Here is a 15761-nt window from a genome sequence, read left to right on the forward strand (position 1 = left end):
TAGTCACTCGCTGCACCACAGAGGGATTTAGGATTCCAAATCCCAAAAAGCAATAACCAAAGAGGAAAGACTCCTTAATATCACTATACGTTGTTTTGAACATCAAAAGAAAACCATCACAGCTGGCTCAGGAATTGGAGGATTAATGTGTAATAACGGCAGGTGATGGGGAGAGAATTCCTCTCAGAGTCATTGTGATGATGTCAGCTACAACCTTTATGAAAAATGTTTATTATGCAAATTCATCCTGTGGTGTCTTGGGACATTGTCATAATTTTATAATGTCAACTGAGGGAGCAATTGAGAAAGAAAAATGACACAAATGAGATTTGAAAGCTCGTTTGAATCCCAAAACTGCTACAGCATACATGTTGACAAACTCGGTTTTGTGTAGCAAAAGGTTGTGGGTCATAATAATTAGTTATATTTAGTTACAGCATATTTACAGCTTCTGAAGCTTGTCGGTACAGCCGGTGCCTAATATTTGAATTGTTATGCAGGAAGGTCATCGCAGTCAGATGAGTAATTGATAATAAAATCAATCAGACCTGTACTCAAAAATAACTGCATGGCAGGTTTGCATGATTGACCTTGAAACCCAACGTGCCAAATATAACAAATATGCAATATACAGCTGATAGCGCAACACATTTCTTACATGCTTCACAATGTCTGCATCACTGAACTCATACAGAAACAGCACACTTGAGATTCTATGATTCATAGCATGCACATATACAGTAATAACATATTGTCATTTTAATGACGTGTCCTTTAATTAAAAAGAAGTAAAATGTTAATTTCTCAGTGCACTGAGGTGTTGGAGATCTTTTCTTGGTCATTCACTTTACTTGTCTTATCTTTATTCTCTTTGACTTGTAATGTGCTACTGCCACCTCTCGGTACATGATCACAGCCTCAACAAATAATTTACCACCCACATCTACTGTATCCTAGAATTTTATAACATATGGGGTGTGTAGAAAGTGATATCATTAGGTTTATGTTTTACTCAACATGCATAATTAAAATAGTTCATATATTTGCTTAATAACCTCAGTTCATTAATCCTGGCCTATTTCATACATATTTTTTATACATTTTATAACTTTCCAAGACCAAGGTACAAGACTGTGTACTTGACTTCTTTTATAGTGCAACGTTCTATTCATCAAGTACCGTGAATCAGTGCTGTAATTGATTAAGCAGTGATATTTTGTCCTTGCTACCTCCTGATGTATTTTTTGTTTCCATTATGTTCTCTTTTTTCAATAAACTTCAATCCATTTCAGGTGAATGTTTTGTTAAGAACTCTTGGGTATATACCTTAGTCAGGTTAGACACCATATTTAATTAAAAAGAAGAAGAAGAAGAAGAAAAAAAAACAAGGCTGTGAGAGACAGACTTACAGTTTTGACATTGGCATACACTGTATGAATGTCCTTGATCACTTCATTATTACAACTCACAACTTTTAAAACTGTTTTATGGAGTCTTTGTCTCCTGAAAGACTTTAGCACCTAAAGTAACCTAAAAATACAATATATTAGAAATGTATTAAATATTCAAACAAAAACTAAACAAGTCTCCACACAGTAATAGAAACTTTTCTGATTGGTGGATTTTTTTTCTTTCTTTTTTTTTTTTTTTTTTTTTTTGAGGATTGTGGGTAATGTAGTATTATCCTGACTACAGTTTATTCTTGAAACTATCTTTTCTTTTTTTGTCTTTAACAGTCATTATCTGTAAGTCTAAAAATACTATATATTAGAAATATAGATATTCAAACACAAAAACTGGTTTCAAACCATTCCTGTTTCCACAGTAACTTCTCTAATTGGTGGATTTTGTCTCAGAATTGTGGGTAGTGTAGTACTTTACATTCAAACGTGATTAAAAATAAATCTGCCAGGGGTCCTTGGTTCGGAAAGGTTTGAAAACCCTGGAATAGGACGAGTGCCCTTTCTGTCCACCAGATGTCAATATTGAACAGCCGTGAAAGAGCCTTTATATGCTATATGTTGTCTAAAAATGTCTCGATGCTTTTCTTTGAATTAGGCATTAATATTTTAAATGAATACGTCTTAAGAGAACAAAAGGACTACAGTCTTTTTCTGTGTATACAGACACACTGGTTGCTTTATTATATTGTGTGTGAGATTTATTTTACAGCAGTGTGCACCTGTAAGCATTTTAGTAGCACATTTTATAGCACCTTTTTCCATTGTGAATTTACACACATTTTGTGCTGTTTACACATCGAGCTTAAACGAGTTTACAACTTGTCTGGAGTGATGATCAGTGCTGTAGACGCGCGCGCGGTGCGCAGCCGCAGGAGAGGCGCGTGGAGCCAGTCAGTGTCAGGGGCTTTGAGGGGTCACAGCTGATCACTCTGCATGCACTTACACACTCAACTCTTGTGTTATGCATTCTTTTAAGCGAAAAGAGCCAGGGGAAATACTTTTGCGCTGTGTTTCCCTGTCTGGTCATCGTGTCACAACCACTGGTGGCGGATCTTCTTTGTGTTTGGTGTTTTAGAGTGAACGGTGAGGATTATCGGAGCGCTCCAGAAATCAGCGGCGTTTTTGAGTTTCACGTCCGGGATGGCCTCATCGCGCCAGGACTACATTGCACCATGGTGGACCTACTGGCTGCACAATTTCCCTCATCTTAATTTTAATTTCCAGACGGTTGATAACACTTTTAAACCGGAGGACGCCAGCTATCAGCAGGTGAAAGTTGTTTGGATTTATAGTTTATGGAGGGGAGACCGAGGGAAAACTAAAAGTAAATATCATCATTTTCTGCTATAGCTGCTTAGTAAACAACTGACACAAATGTATAGCTTAGTCAACTAATGAAGGTAGATTTTAACTAAATTTGAGCGTGTTCTCAGGACAAGAGTATTAAGGGAAAGACTAGATGTAATAGCCTACTTTTTAGCTACTACACTTTTTGAACGTGAGTTTCTGTATAGACACAAAAACATAACGACGACAACAACAACAAAAAGAAACCATTGAACATTTACACTGTCATGGCTTAAAGAGAGGGAAGAAATGGAGTTCAATGGACACAAGCTGGCTTGACCACAATTGGAGCATGTTATCATACTACGGGGCAAACTGTCACAATGTAACAGGCCTTTAAACAGCCTTTCAGTATGAAGTAAAAAACGAGCAACTCATTTATCTACCAATAAATAAAACGGCATACAGAGATATCAAACCGTTGTCTTAGCCAACAAAAGTTATAATTAATAAATTGCATAAATTTCACCATGAAGGAAACCATTATGAGTTAAGCAATTCATTAGACTGCAAATAAATAAAATTAGTAAAATAACGTACAAAATATAAAAGCCTTATTTTGCCCAGCAAATATTATAATAAATAACTTGCATATATGTATAACACTTAAAATGTGTGACAACTTACCCCAACCTGATATGAATGAAAAACACCTAAACATTGCAGAACCTTTTAGTGAATTTGTATAATTTTTTTATAGTTTATATTCTTGTCTGTATGTCAGTGTGTAAAACAAGTTTTGATGCTTTTTTAAATAACTTTTAATGTGTTGCTGGTTCATTGGTTGTTTTTCCCTCTTTTAATAATTTATGTGCTGTTTAAATTCATGTGTAAACCAATTTAATACCTTATTATAGGCTACTTTTATTTATAAAAGATTTTATAAAAAAAAAAAATATATATATATATATATATATATATATATATATATTTTTTTTTTTTTTTGTCATTTTTGCCTTTTTTATTAGGATAGGACAGTATATATTGAAAGGAAAAAGGAGGTGAGAGAGAGAGGAGGACAGGATTGGGAAAGGACCGCAAGCTGTGACATCGTGTCACCCAAAGTGCAACAGTGCTGCCCACGAGGCTATCGGCGCCGACATAAGTTACATTTTAAATAAGCCCCAAAATACATGTTGTACAGTAGATGGCTTTTTACAAATATCCTATCTTTTCCCATCACTGTCAGTGAACGGCAAGTTTTTGCCATGCAGTGTGACATGTCCCATATGCATTGTTTTCCTTTTACTGGGCAAGAAGTGTTCAAAATACAGAAGCTGGATTAAAAATAAACCTATATGTAAATATTCGTGGGAGTAAACAGTGTGACAACTTGCCCCGGCCTCCCCTGCCCAGCAGTGGCCCGTTCTTGTAGGTGTAGTAGTGGAACATGCAGAATGAAATGAGTGAGAAATGTAATTTTGTAATGGATCAAAGGTTTCGCTCAACTCGATTGTGTAGAACTATCTCAAACAGGAGCTGGCATCTATGACTTGTACTCTATATGTGTACTTTATCTGTTCACATAATCCAAGTTCATTACCATTAAGACACGAATTCCACACTCTGATTATTGAATACAGTTTGCAGCTTAAGCATTTATGGACTTTGATCTGAGATAAAATGTGAGATGTCTGTCTTTCACTGAACCCTATAAATGTGCAGTATCTGGTAAACACAGATGTATCGGGTGGTGTGTCAGATCTCCATTAAAGAGACCCTGTTTCTACACTGTGATTTGTACCTTAGCACACAATACTGTCTCCAGAGGAACATTTTGCTCATTGATTCAGTCGATATTTCTGTTGGGGTTTTTTATCAAAAAGGATATTACGTGCCTTGTTCAAGGTCACATTTCTCTGGGTTACTTGAGGAAATCAATGGAGTTGCAACACAAATTTATTTAATCTCTCACTCTAAAATAAACTGCTTGTCAAATCTTTCTCTCGGTTAAATTCCCTTGCTAGTGCTTATTTGAAATCAATCTCAGGAATTGTTCTTCTGAACATATTTCCAATACCATCTTAGGGGTGTGTGATATCAAGACATTGAACAGATGAAAACGCCAGTGTGCAAATATTATATGTGTTTTAGTTTTGGTGGCATAACATTTTCAAAAGCTCTTTTAGATGTCTTTGGTGCCTTGGTGTGCTCTTTTAAGTATGTACCTTTAAAAGTACCAGAAATGGTATGTTAGTAGTGTCATCATGGTTTTAAAGTGTCTGTTTGATGAATATAGTAATTAGATGCCATCGCTATAGTACTATTACAATGCTTTTTTTGTAAGAAAGTGTATGTATATGAAATATGTATTTCCTGCATATGTATAGGCCTCCATCTTACTTCTGCATGTTTTCTTTAGCCCTTGTAGAAAGTTTGGAAGTTTAACAATTTTATTAAAATAATAATAAAAACAGATTAACATCTTAATGCCTTTGTATCAAACTGTAACAAAAAAACTACAGGGAACATAGGTTACATTTTGATGTTGGAGAAAAAAAAATATATAACTGAAGTAATAAAATGAAAATATATTCAAATTTTCTTTTCTTTTCTGTTCAAACACATTGTGCCAACAAAATGTAACAAAAACCTACCGGGAATATAGGTTACATTTTGACTGAGTTTGAAGAAAAAAAAAATACAACTGAAGTAACGCAATTAATGCAACAAATGTTGCGTTACTGTAAAGTGTTATTCTAACAGTCAAAGTAATATTCAAAATCACGTTATTATTTCTCTCTCTCTCAGATTGTTTTCAGATTTCAGCCTCAGATAGCCAAAGAAAAAGCATTAAATATAAATTTCGCTCTCTTTACTCTCTCGGCTGCTTCATATTAGCGGTCGGCAGCACGGCAGAAACATTCCCTTCATATTATTGATACTAAAATTAATATAGCAAAACTCTTGCGTAATTCAAATTCAATTAATATTCGATTGTATAAAATGCAAGTGCATTTTTTACGTGACCAAAACTTCACTGGTTCTACACGCACAGTTGCGCTTACCGTCTGTGTGTGCCTTGATCAGTTGTAAATAAAGTTAAAATTAAATCTGAATTCATGAATGATGCACTCACCTGTCGATCTCTTAATTCTCTGAAAAGATCAGGATTAGCAAGCGACAAATGCTTAAAAAGGTTTGATGTGTTGCCTCCTGTGGCAACACATGATTTATAGCAGCGCTTGCATACAGGTGCAGTAAGGTCAGTTTGTTCATCTTTGTCATCTGTTTTGAATGCAAAGTAATGCCATATTTCACTTCTTCTGTTCTCTTTATTTATTAATATCGGGTACATTGATAGAGTTGCTTGTGTTTGATCGATCGCGTTGTTCTGTTGTCACATTTACCGGTTGCGCAGCAATTTCTCCTACAGGTGCACTTCGCAACAGCAGCGTATGAAATACCGAACTGAGCAAAATTATGATATCATACCATTTGAAACATAATATATAGGCTACCGGTATTTTTCCAGTACCGGTATACCGCGCATCCCTAATGCATTGTTTGCTAGTTTTTAGAAAAAACATGATGAGAAATGTTTGAGATCTTGGTGAGATGTCTGACTTTTGATTGCAGACAGTGGTGGATGAACTACACAAATGAATCAATTACTTAAGTAAAAGTACAGATACCCTAGTAAATTATCACTCCAGTAAAAAGTACTGTAATTAATGAAACGAAAAAAAATAATAGAAAAGCACTTGTTTTTTATCTACTTTAGTATTAAAAGTAAAAACTACTGATCAATAAACCTTGTTTATTTATTTAGCAACTGTATATACCATGCAGTATTTAAAAATTAAGAAAAACAAAACTTGTGGTGACACCTACTAATACAAAATATAAAAAATAGGCAACACGTGTTTTTAAGAGGAAAGCTATGCAGACATACTATTTTTATATTTTGTAAAACTTGCACCAGTGGCTTTTTTTTTTAACATTACAGTTATTTATAGTTTTTACTTAAAGTAGCCTATCCTGTACAAACAGTGACATGCAAATGTATGTATGTCCACTTTCAAGCATTTCAAACACTTGACTTAAACAGCTTGCCCCTTTACAGCAGATTTAGCTCACAAGTAACTGACAGTCATGACCTAAATATTATTTTCATTAGCAATAATCATTACTAAAATTCCACATTAGTAAGTTTTCACATGTGAAATCTCCATGGGCTCAGGGGCTTTTTCACATACTTTTTCGCTCAAGTTGTTGTTGTTGTTTTTGGCTTTTTTTTTAGCTATTCTACATTCTGGTTTTGACTATAAATCCTCAAGTTCTTATGTGGTTTGAGAATTAAAAATAATTACACACCACCCTTTAGTGATTTTAGTAATTTTGCTCGGAATTTCCCAAGAGCATGTTGTGATTATTCATTGTGAAATTTTTGCAATTGGTTTAACCACTCTTTTGGCTTTTGATGTGACTTTAAAATATGAAAGCGTGGAGAAGTATTTGTTTTGCATTAAAATGAGCAATAGGCCTAGTACTTTTCAGTGTTTTCTTAAGCTAATAAATAGATCCAATATCTGGTATATCTATATCTAATATCCGGCTCTCCTTCTGTTTGCCCTGGATCACAAGACTCCAGAGCTGTTGTGCTTTACTTTCATCACATGATGTTTCAACTCTAAGACTGAACGTTTCTGTTTAGCCTCAGTCCATGCGGGTAGCCATGGTGATGCGCATGGGGGCCCAGCTGGCCCTCATAACAACCATCATGCGATTTATCCACCCACAGCTGCCATGAACACAAGCACAACATCAAAATACATCTTCTCTGAGAGATGCGGTCATCTCTGTTTTTCAGTTTCTACATATAGACTATTCAGGAAAACACATAATGCCTTTCCTCATAGGTAACATCACAAATAATAAACAAATAACTATGTACCACATTCAAGTGTAGATCAGAAAATTTGCATGAGTTTGAAATTAAATCTGTATATTTTCCAGTAATATTTAAAGGTTACGAAGAACACATTTGAACACATTGATTCTCTGAAAGTATTCTTTTTGAATTAATTTTTTTTTTTTTTTTAATTTTCTGATGATCTTAGGGAAAGACAAAAAAGGCTGATTGAGAAAATGTTATTAAACTTTTTACTGAATTGCAACACTGACGACAGATGAATCGGTCTACTTCCTGTTTGATTTGACCATCTGCCCCATGTTTGCCTGACTCTATTTGGCAGTCTCTGATCTTCCTGGCCTGTGTGTCTGCGTTGGGTCTGGGTTTGAGTCTGCTGGTGCTGTCCGCATATCTGACCTGCCTGTGCTGCTGTCGAAAGGAAGAGGATGAGGAAGTCAAAAGGCCCGACACCTGCTGTGTCACATGGGTTGCTGTTATCACCGGTTTGGTCATATGGTGAGTACATTCTCTTTGTTTTACACCCACCAGGAAACAGGGACTGATTTTATTTATAGTTATTTATAGATCTTGTTTTAAATGCATAATTTGCATGTCACTAAATGCTGATGCAGATGCTATGGAAATTAATACTTATATTTAGCAAGGATGCATTAAATTAAGCAAAAGTGACAGTATAGACGTTTATAATACTGCAAATAATTTCTGTTTTAAATGAATGCTGTTTTTTTGTTTGTTTTTTTTAACTTTCTATTCATCAAAGAATCCTGAAAATTCAGCTTTGCCATAAAAGGAATAAATTACATATTAAAATACTAAAATATTACATATTGATCAAATAAATGCAGCCTTGGTAAACATTAGTATTTTTTATATTTAAACTTTTATTATTATTTCTTAGGGGAATTTATTTATTTATTTTTTTCTTTAATTGCTTGATAGTGTATTAATATTCAAAAACATTTGTCGCCAAATCTAAGGCTGTGTTCACATTGTAAATGCTAGTTCTCAACAGTGTTGGGTTGGTTATTTAAAAAAAGTAATCTACTAGGAATTACTAGTTACTTCTTTAAAATTGCAATTTGATTACATTAACTATTACTGCATTTAAAAACTAATCAGATTACTAACTACTGTGCTTTCAAGTTACTTTTAAGTTTACATTACTTTTCAAGTTATCGAACCTAAAAAATACACTACAAAGTGATACTCGTTCTTTCAGTAATTTAATACTGACTGAAAAATGTCATAGGTATCAAAGCAACTTAAGTGATCACATTGCATTTTTTTCCTGATAACAGCAAAAAGGTTAATTTTAATGCATCATTTTTGAACGTATAGAATAGATAAGAGTAGGTCTGGGCGATTTTGCAAAAAAAAAAAATATATATATATATATATATATCTCGATTTTTTTCAGAACGTTAGACCGATTCTCGATTTTTTTATGATTTTTCACTAGTCAACTAGTCAACACAACTTTGTGGTGAGAACATAAATAAATATTTTTCTATCTCTGGAGTAGGGTTGTAGCGGTATGAGATTTTCACGGTATGAAAATCTCCTCTGAAAATATCACGGTATATATTAAACAGTAATTCTTATCAGTAACAATTCTTAACAGACTCTCAGTAACAGACTCTTAAAAGAATAAGAACAAGTAATTTGAGTGAACAAATCCTTTATTACAACAAACTTGAAACCATTTTAATGAAAGTATTGAAGTCTCCCTTAGGAAAAATATAAAAAATAAATTAATTTAATTTAAAAAAAACAATTAAAAAATAAAGCTATACACCGTATTTATATTTATATCACACTTTAACATTTTAATTAATGTTTTAAAATGTTATCAAATGAAAATTTTACATGTAGCAGACCTTTGAGTTTCAGAGTGTATTTGACAATGGTTTTTCTCAAATAAAACTAGGAAATGTTTAAGTTTTCTCTCAGAGCAGCTCTGCTAATGTTCATGTTTATGTAGCCGCTGAAAACGCCATTAGTGTCATGCGTACTTCAGTATGTAGTAGATAAAACGGCATCACTCAGAGGCATGCAGAAACAAGCAGATTACTTATATAGCAGGGGCGTGTCCAGGATGTTTAAGGAAGTGACGTCTTTGTTCCTCAGACGTTTCCGGTTAATGTTAAGAGCGCATTCAAAACAATGGCGGCAGGCGCTTGATACACAGTAGGATTGCGATAATTTATTTAATTTTGCTATTTAAATTGTCAAAATTCAAATTGAGATCGTTGTTGCTCAGTGGTTGGGTGCTCCCTCTGGGCTTGAACTAACATTCATTTATAAATAATCGGAAATTAAAGGGTTTAGATTTCCGAGAAACGCGCCTGGATTGCAGCAGTGAAGCGAGAAGCAGAATAGCAACTAGCAACTCTAGGATATACAGCGAACATTTCCATTCAGGTAAGGTAATATTGTTTTTCCCCCCCATTTGATTATTTGTATTTCTTTACGTTAACTCTTCAAGTATGATGCAGCATTGTGTTTCCATCATTGTTTACATATGCGCCTAGCGTTTTGATTCTTTTTTAGTGAAAAAGGCCAAGCTTTTATATCCGTTTTATTGCAAGCATTACGAGGGCTATAATTAAATATGAGTTCACATTATTTGTCCAGCTATCTTGTCAGCAGATAAATGCAGTGCGTAACACATTATAGAAATGTACTGTATACTGTAAACTTGAATGTTGTATAGTGTAACAGTTAACTGCAGTAGTTTACAAAAGGTAACAGTAAAAAAAAAAAATCATCACTTATTAAGCTTGTCTAATGTTAATTCCAACATGTACTGATGTATTAAACAATAGCATTATTTTTAAATATTGTGCATTAAATTAAATAATTGTTTTTCTACTTTTGTCTTTATGAAAGCCATCATCTGTAATGTCACTGAGTGCTACAGGGAGACAGGACAGTGCCAAACCACATGTGACCATATGAACACTCAGATGTGTTTGAGAACTTGAGAATGAAATGCAATGTAGTACTTAAAGCTGCTCATGGCCAGGCCAGATACTGACTGCTTCTTTTGATATTGTTCACATATTAATAAATTTGGTGGAAACAGTTGAAAGTGAGAGGATGTCTTTTGTTTATATGCAGTATTGGTCAAAAGTCACACTATACATTACTATTAGTATTAGATTTATTACTATTAGACACATTACTATTTTGAATGTTTTTAAAAAACGTCTCTTATGCTCATCAAGCCTCCATTTTATTTGATCAAAAATACAGACAAAAACAGTAATTATTGTGAAATATTATTACATTTTAAAATAACGTTTTTGTTTTAATATTCTTTATATTTATTTCTGTGATGCAAAGCTGAATTTTCATCAGCCTTTACTCGTCTTGTCTTCAGAGATCATTCATATGTGCAGATTTGATATTTGGTTATTGTCAAAAATTGTGCTGCTTAATATTTTTCTGGAACCTGTGATGCTTTATACAGAATTGATTGATTGAATCCTGGCAGGGATTTTCAAAATATAGAAATCTTTCCTAACAGTATGTCCTTACTATCACTTTTTTAATCAATTTAAAATCCTTGCTGAATACATGTATTAATATTCTTTCAAAAAAAAAAACACTGACCCCAAACTTTTGAACAGTAGTGCATGTTGTTACAAAATATTTATATTTTAAATAAATGCTGTTCTTTTATTCTTCAAAGAATCCTAAAATTATCACAGGTTATAAAAAATATTAAGCAGCACAATTGTTTCCAACACTGATAAAAAATTCAGATTCAGATTTGATCACAGAAATAAATTATATTTTAAAGCACATTAAAATAGAAAACCATTATTTTAAATTGTAATAATATTTCAAAATATGACTCTTTTTGTCTGTATTTTTGATCAATTAAATGCAGGCTTGATGAGCATTGGAGACTTCTTTCAAAATGTCTGTTTTGTTTTGTTTTTCTCGTCTGGCCGACGCTACAGAGATCTGAGCACCAGAACGGCCAGCACAGAAACAGTTTCTTCCGTCAGGCAATCCATCTCATGAACACTTGTCAATAACTGTGGAACACACACTATTTATACACTTATTTATCTAACGCACATACTTATTCTACATTTCAATTGCACATAATATACCTGTACATATAACTGTCTATTGTTATGTACCTGTACATGCAGTTGTCAATTTGTATATTGTAATTTCTTATTTACTTGTTCTATTGTTTAATTCTTCTTTTTATTATCTGTGTTTTTTGTCCTGTCGCTGTCATTCTGTTGCACTGTGGAAGCTTCTGTCACGAAAACAAATTCCTCGTATGTGTAAACATACCTGGCAATAAAGCTCATTCTGATTCGGAAAAACATTAAAAATAGTAATAGTGCCCACACTTTTGACCAGTACTACTGTATGTGTACGTGTTTACATTTATACCCACATATATACTGTATTTAGTGTGTGTGCATTTATTAATCTGCATGTAGGCTATACTTTTATCTTTTTAAAAAAAAAAAAAAAAAGGTGTGTGCAAAACACGGTAGCCAGCATTGAATTGCATTCATCTTATTTGTGACAACATTATGGCTGATAGAGCATTCAAATTCTTTCTCGCTCTTTGTAGGTTTGCACCTCAGACATATTTAGGATATTCCAATCACCGTTTATTTATTTATTAAATAACTTAAATATTACGTTTCCGCTAGACTTAAATAGTACGCGCTTGTTTTGACAGATGTGAAGCCCAATTTTATACTTCTGCGTCGAACCTACGCCGTAGCCTACGCAGAGACGCACAGGCCTGCACCGTAACCTACGCCGTACCTGACGTGCACCTCTCTAAAAATCTAACAGCCCGTCAATTCTACACGGACCGCAAGCGCTGTGATTGGTCTGCTAGAACCCCTCCCTCCATGTGCACTTGAGTTTTGTGTGTGTTTATGAGCACTGTAATATTGTAATGAATTCAGCCACCACTAGGGGCCACTGGCGAACTTCTTTAATGCGGATTAACCCCTATGCTGCCACCACCTTTAATTCTAACCCGGTCTGGTCCAGGAGGAGCACACAAAACACACTCAAGAACAAGAATTACAAACGAATACACTTTTTATTAGCACCAATAGCAGCCTTATGGCATTGTCTCACTTAAATATCCTGATTACATACACTGGTCATATTTCATTAAACCGTGAACACACATTTAAAAGAGAACCCAAGTACTCATTCCAAATTCACAGCAAACTATAAGTGGTATGATATGTCCTGCAAAGCACACTTAGTTAGAAACTCCAATCATAAATCACATGCCCCATATATAATAGCCAGAACAGGCAATCAACATACAATTCAGGAGGACAATAATCACTGATAGCTGAACATAACCACAACATACATAAATCTTATGAAATAATTAAAATAATTTCGGACTTCCCTCTCCACGTCCGACGACACCCTGCCGTCACTGTGAGGACTCAACCTTCCCTTCCGCGGCAATGATAGGAAGGTCTCTTTCAACCAGTCCGCCAGGTCCACCTACACTCTCTTCCCTATCTATCTAAATTTCGCCCCCCACTATCTATCTCCAGGCCAATAAGTGGGACCCTGGTATTCTTCACGCCGGTGGTGTTAGCCAACCACGAACGCCACGGATCCCCTTTGTGAACCCAGCAGGCTTAGAAAACAGCTTAGGTGAAGCAGATACTCCAGCAGCAGCAGGTAAAACAGCCGACTGAAACCCCTCAGTGACACCAGAAGAAACAGATGAATATACGTCCCCAACAGCAGCAGGGACATCAGGTGGCCGTGATCGTCGAAACACCCAGCTAGACCCAAAGCCTGGACCCCTTTCTTTCTTCCCCATAGTCTGGGCAGATGTAATCTTCTGGTCCGCTTTGGCTCTTGTATGGCCACCCCCAGACTCTGTGACTGTAGAAGGGACATAAGGTTTCAGTTGATTAAAATACACCACCTGATCTATCCCTCCTGCCTCTAGCTGTATCCGATACAACACTTCAGATACCCTTTCCAAAACCCTATATGGGCCCTTAAACCGTTTCTGCAATTTTGGGCTCACCCCCTTCTTCCTAGCCTTATTCATTAACCACACCAACTCACCCTCTGAATAATACTGAAACTTGGCTTTAAAATCAAAATGCAACTTTTGTTGTTCCGAGGCTCTAGCCTGATGATTTTTCACTGCCCCCACTACTGTTGCCAGGCTTTCAGCTACCCCCTTCACATACTCATTCACAGTCGCAAATCGCTCCTGTCCATCCACATCCATCATAATGTCAATAGGCAAAACCATCTCTTGACCAAATAACACTTTATATGGGGTAAAGCCAGTACTGGAATGAATGCTACTTCTATAGGCCATCACATAAGACAAAAGGACATCCCAATTCTGCTGATTGTCATCAACATAAAAAGACAACATAGACAGCAATGTACGATTAAACCTCTCAATCATTCCATCTGACTGAGGTTGATAGGGAGATGTCCTTGTCTTATTAATGCCTAGCAACCGACACAATTCCCCAAACAAATTTGATTCAAAATTACGACCTTGGTCGGAATGCAAGCTTCTAGGGGGTTCCATAACGACACACCCACTCTTCTACAAGTACTCTAGCTACCGTCTTTGCCTCCTGGTTTGGGAGGGGGTATGCTTCTGTCCACTTTGAAAAGTAATCCCCCACAACCAACACATATTTATTTTTGAGGAGGGTCTCAGGGAGGGGCCCTAATATGTCAAGTGCAACTCGTTCATAAGGACGGGATGTTACAGACGGAATAAGGGGGGCCCGGGGAACTGGACCGTTTTCCTTATGAACCGCACATTCAGGACATTCCTGACACCATCGTTTTACGTCCTTATACCATCCTGGCCAATAAAAACGACCCCTCACCTTTTCTTGTAGCTTCTGCACTCCCAAATGGCCTCCTGTAGTTATATTATGCAACAACCTCAAAACATCTGGCACCATAGACTGTGGAATAATAACTTGAGCTTTTGCACTCAGACCATTTTTTGAAGGCAACACCCTCACCAACCTCTGCCCCTGAACCTCTATCTGCTCCCAGACCAAAGCATACTTCTTAAGGGATGGATAGGTATTCATAACTTCCTGTCTGTTACCTTTCTGAATCTTCAATGTTAACATCAAACTCAACTCTGGGTCACTATGCTGAGCTCTCATCAAATCATTATTTCCTCCTTCCACCTCCGCGGTTTCTTGATTCGAGAACTCTCCCTGTTCCAAAACACCACCCTGAGGTGAAGGTTCTACTTCTACATAGCTAACAGAGCTAGCCACAACCTCTCCAGAATAAGCCGGCAATCTTGATAGCGCATCAGCATTAATGTGGTTTTTACCTGGTCGGTGAACAATTTTATAGTGGAAAACCGTTAACTGTTCCAACCAATGGGCCAACTGGCCTTCCAAACCCTGATAATTATGCAGCCAACGAAGAGAGTTATGATCTGTTCGCAACAAAAACTCTTTCCCTAAAAGGAAATGTTTGAAATACTTGGTAAAAGTAACCACACTAAGAAGTTCTTTCTTGGTGGTGGCGTATTTACGCTCTTGTTTACTCAAGGTTCTGCTAGCATACGCCACCACTCGCTCCAAACCATCAACTTCCTGTGACAAAACAGCCCCAATCCCCACATCACTGGCATCTGTATCCAGGATGAATGAGCGCTGGGGGTCTGGATAGGCTAAAATAGGAGCAGTAATAAGGCACAATTATAATACGAGGCTAAGCCCACAAAGCTTCGTACCTCTGTCTGATTTTTAGGGATAGGCCATAATTGTACAGCTTCCACTTTACTGGGATTGGCCATAACCCCCTCAGCCGAAATGACATGACCAAGGTATTGCACTTTGGTGGCAAACAGATTACACTTAGATGGTTTTACTTTGAGATTGGCAGCCTGCAATTGGGACAACACTTGACCTACCCGCTGAAGATGTTCCCCGAAATCCTTCCCAAAAACTATAATGTCGTCCAAGTAAACTAAACACACGGACCACTGCAAATCTGCCACAATCAAGTCCATAAGCCTTTGGAATGTACTTCGACTATTG

The 15761-nt window shown here is 36.0% G+C and overlaps 1 protein-coding gene across 4 annotated transcripts in view; it reads left to right on the plus strand.

The window, feature by feature from the left end:
* The first annotated feature begins 2330 nt into the window (after positions 1-2330).
* ttyh2l (tweety homolog 2, like) overlaps positions 2331-15761 on the plus strand; it is a 61729-nt gene continuing 48298 nt past the window's right edge. For all 4 annotated transcript variants that reach the window (XR_009269485.1, XM_058768150.1, XM_058768146.1 and 1 more), the window contains exons 1-2: positions 2331-2732; positions 8009-8181. Coding sequence is in view for 3 of the 4 variants with exons in the window: in XM_058768150.1 (XP_058624133.1) it covers positions 2604-2732; positions 8009-8181 (302 nt within the window). In the remaining variant the exon portion in view is untranslated. The remainder of the gene's footprint in view (positions 2733-8008; positions 8182-15761) is intronic.

The sequence above is a fragment of the Onychostoma macrolepis genome, chromosome 03 (assembly GCF_012432095.1).
Source record: "Onychostoma macrolepis isolate SWU-2019 chromosome 03, ASM1243209v1, whole genome shotgun sequence".
NCBI classification, from domain to species: Eukaryota; Metazoa; Chordata; class Actinopteri; order Cypriniformes; family Cyprinidae; genus Onychostoma; species Onychostoma macrolepis.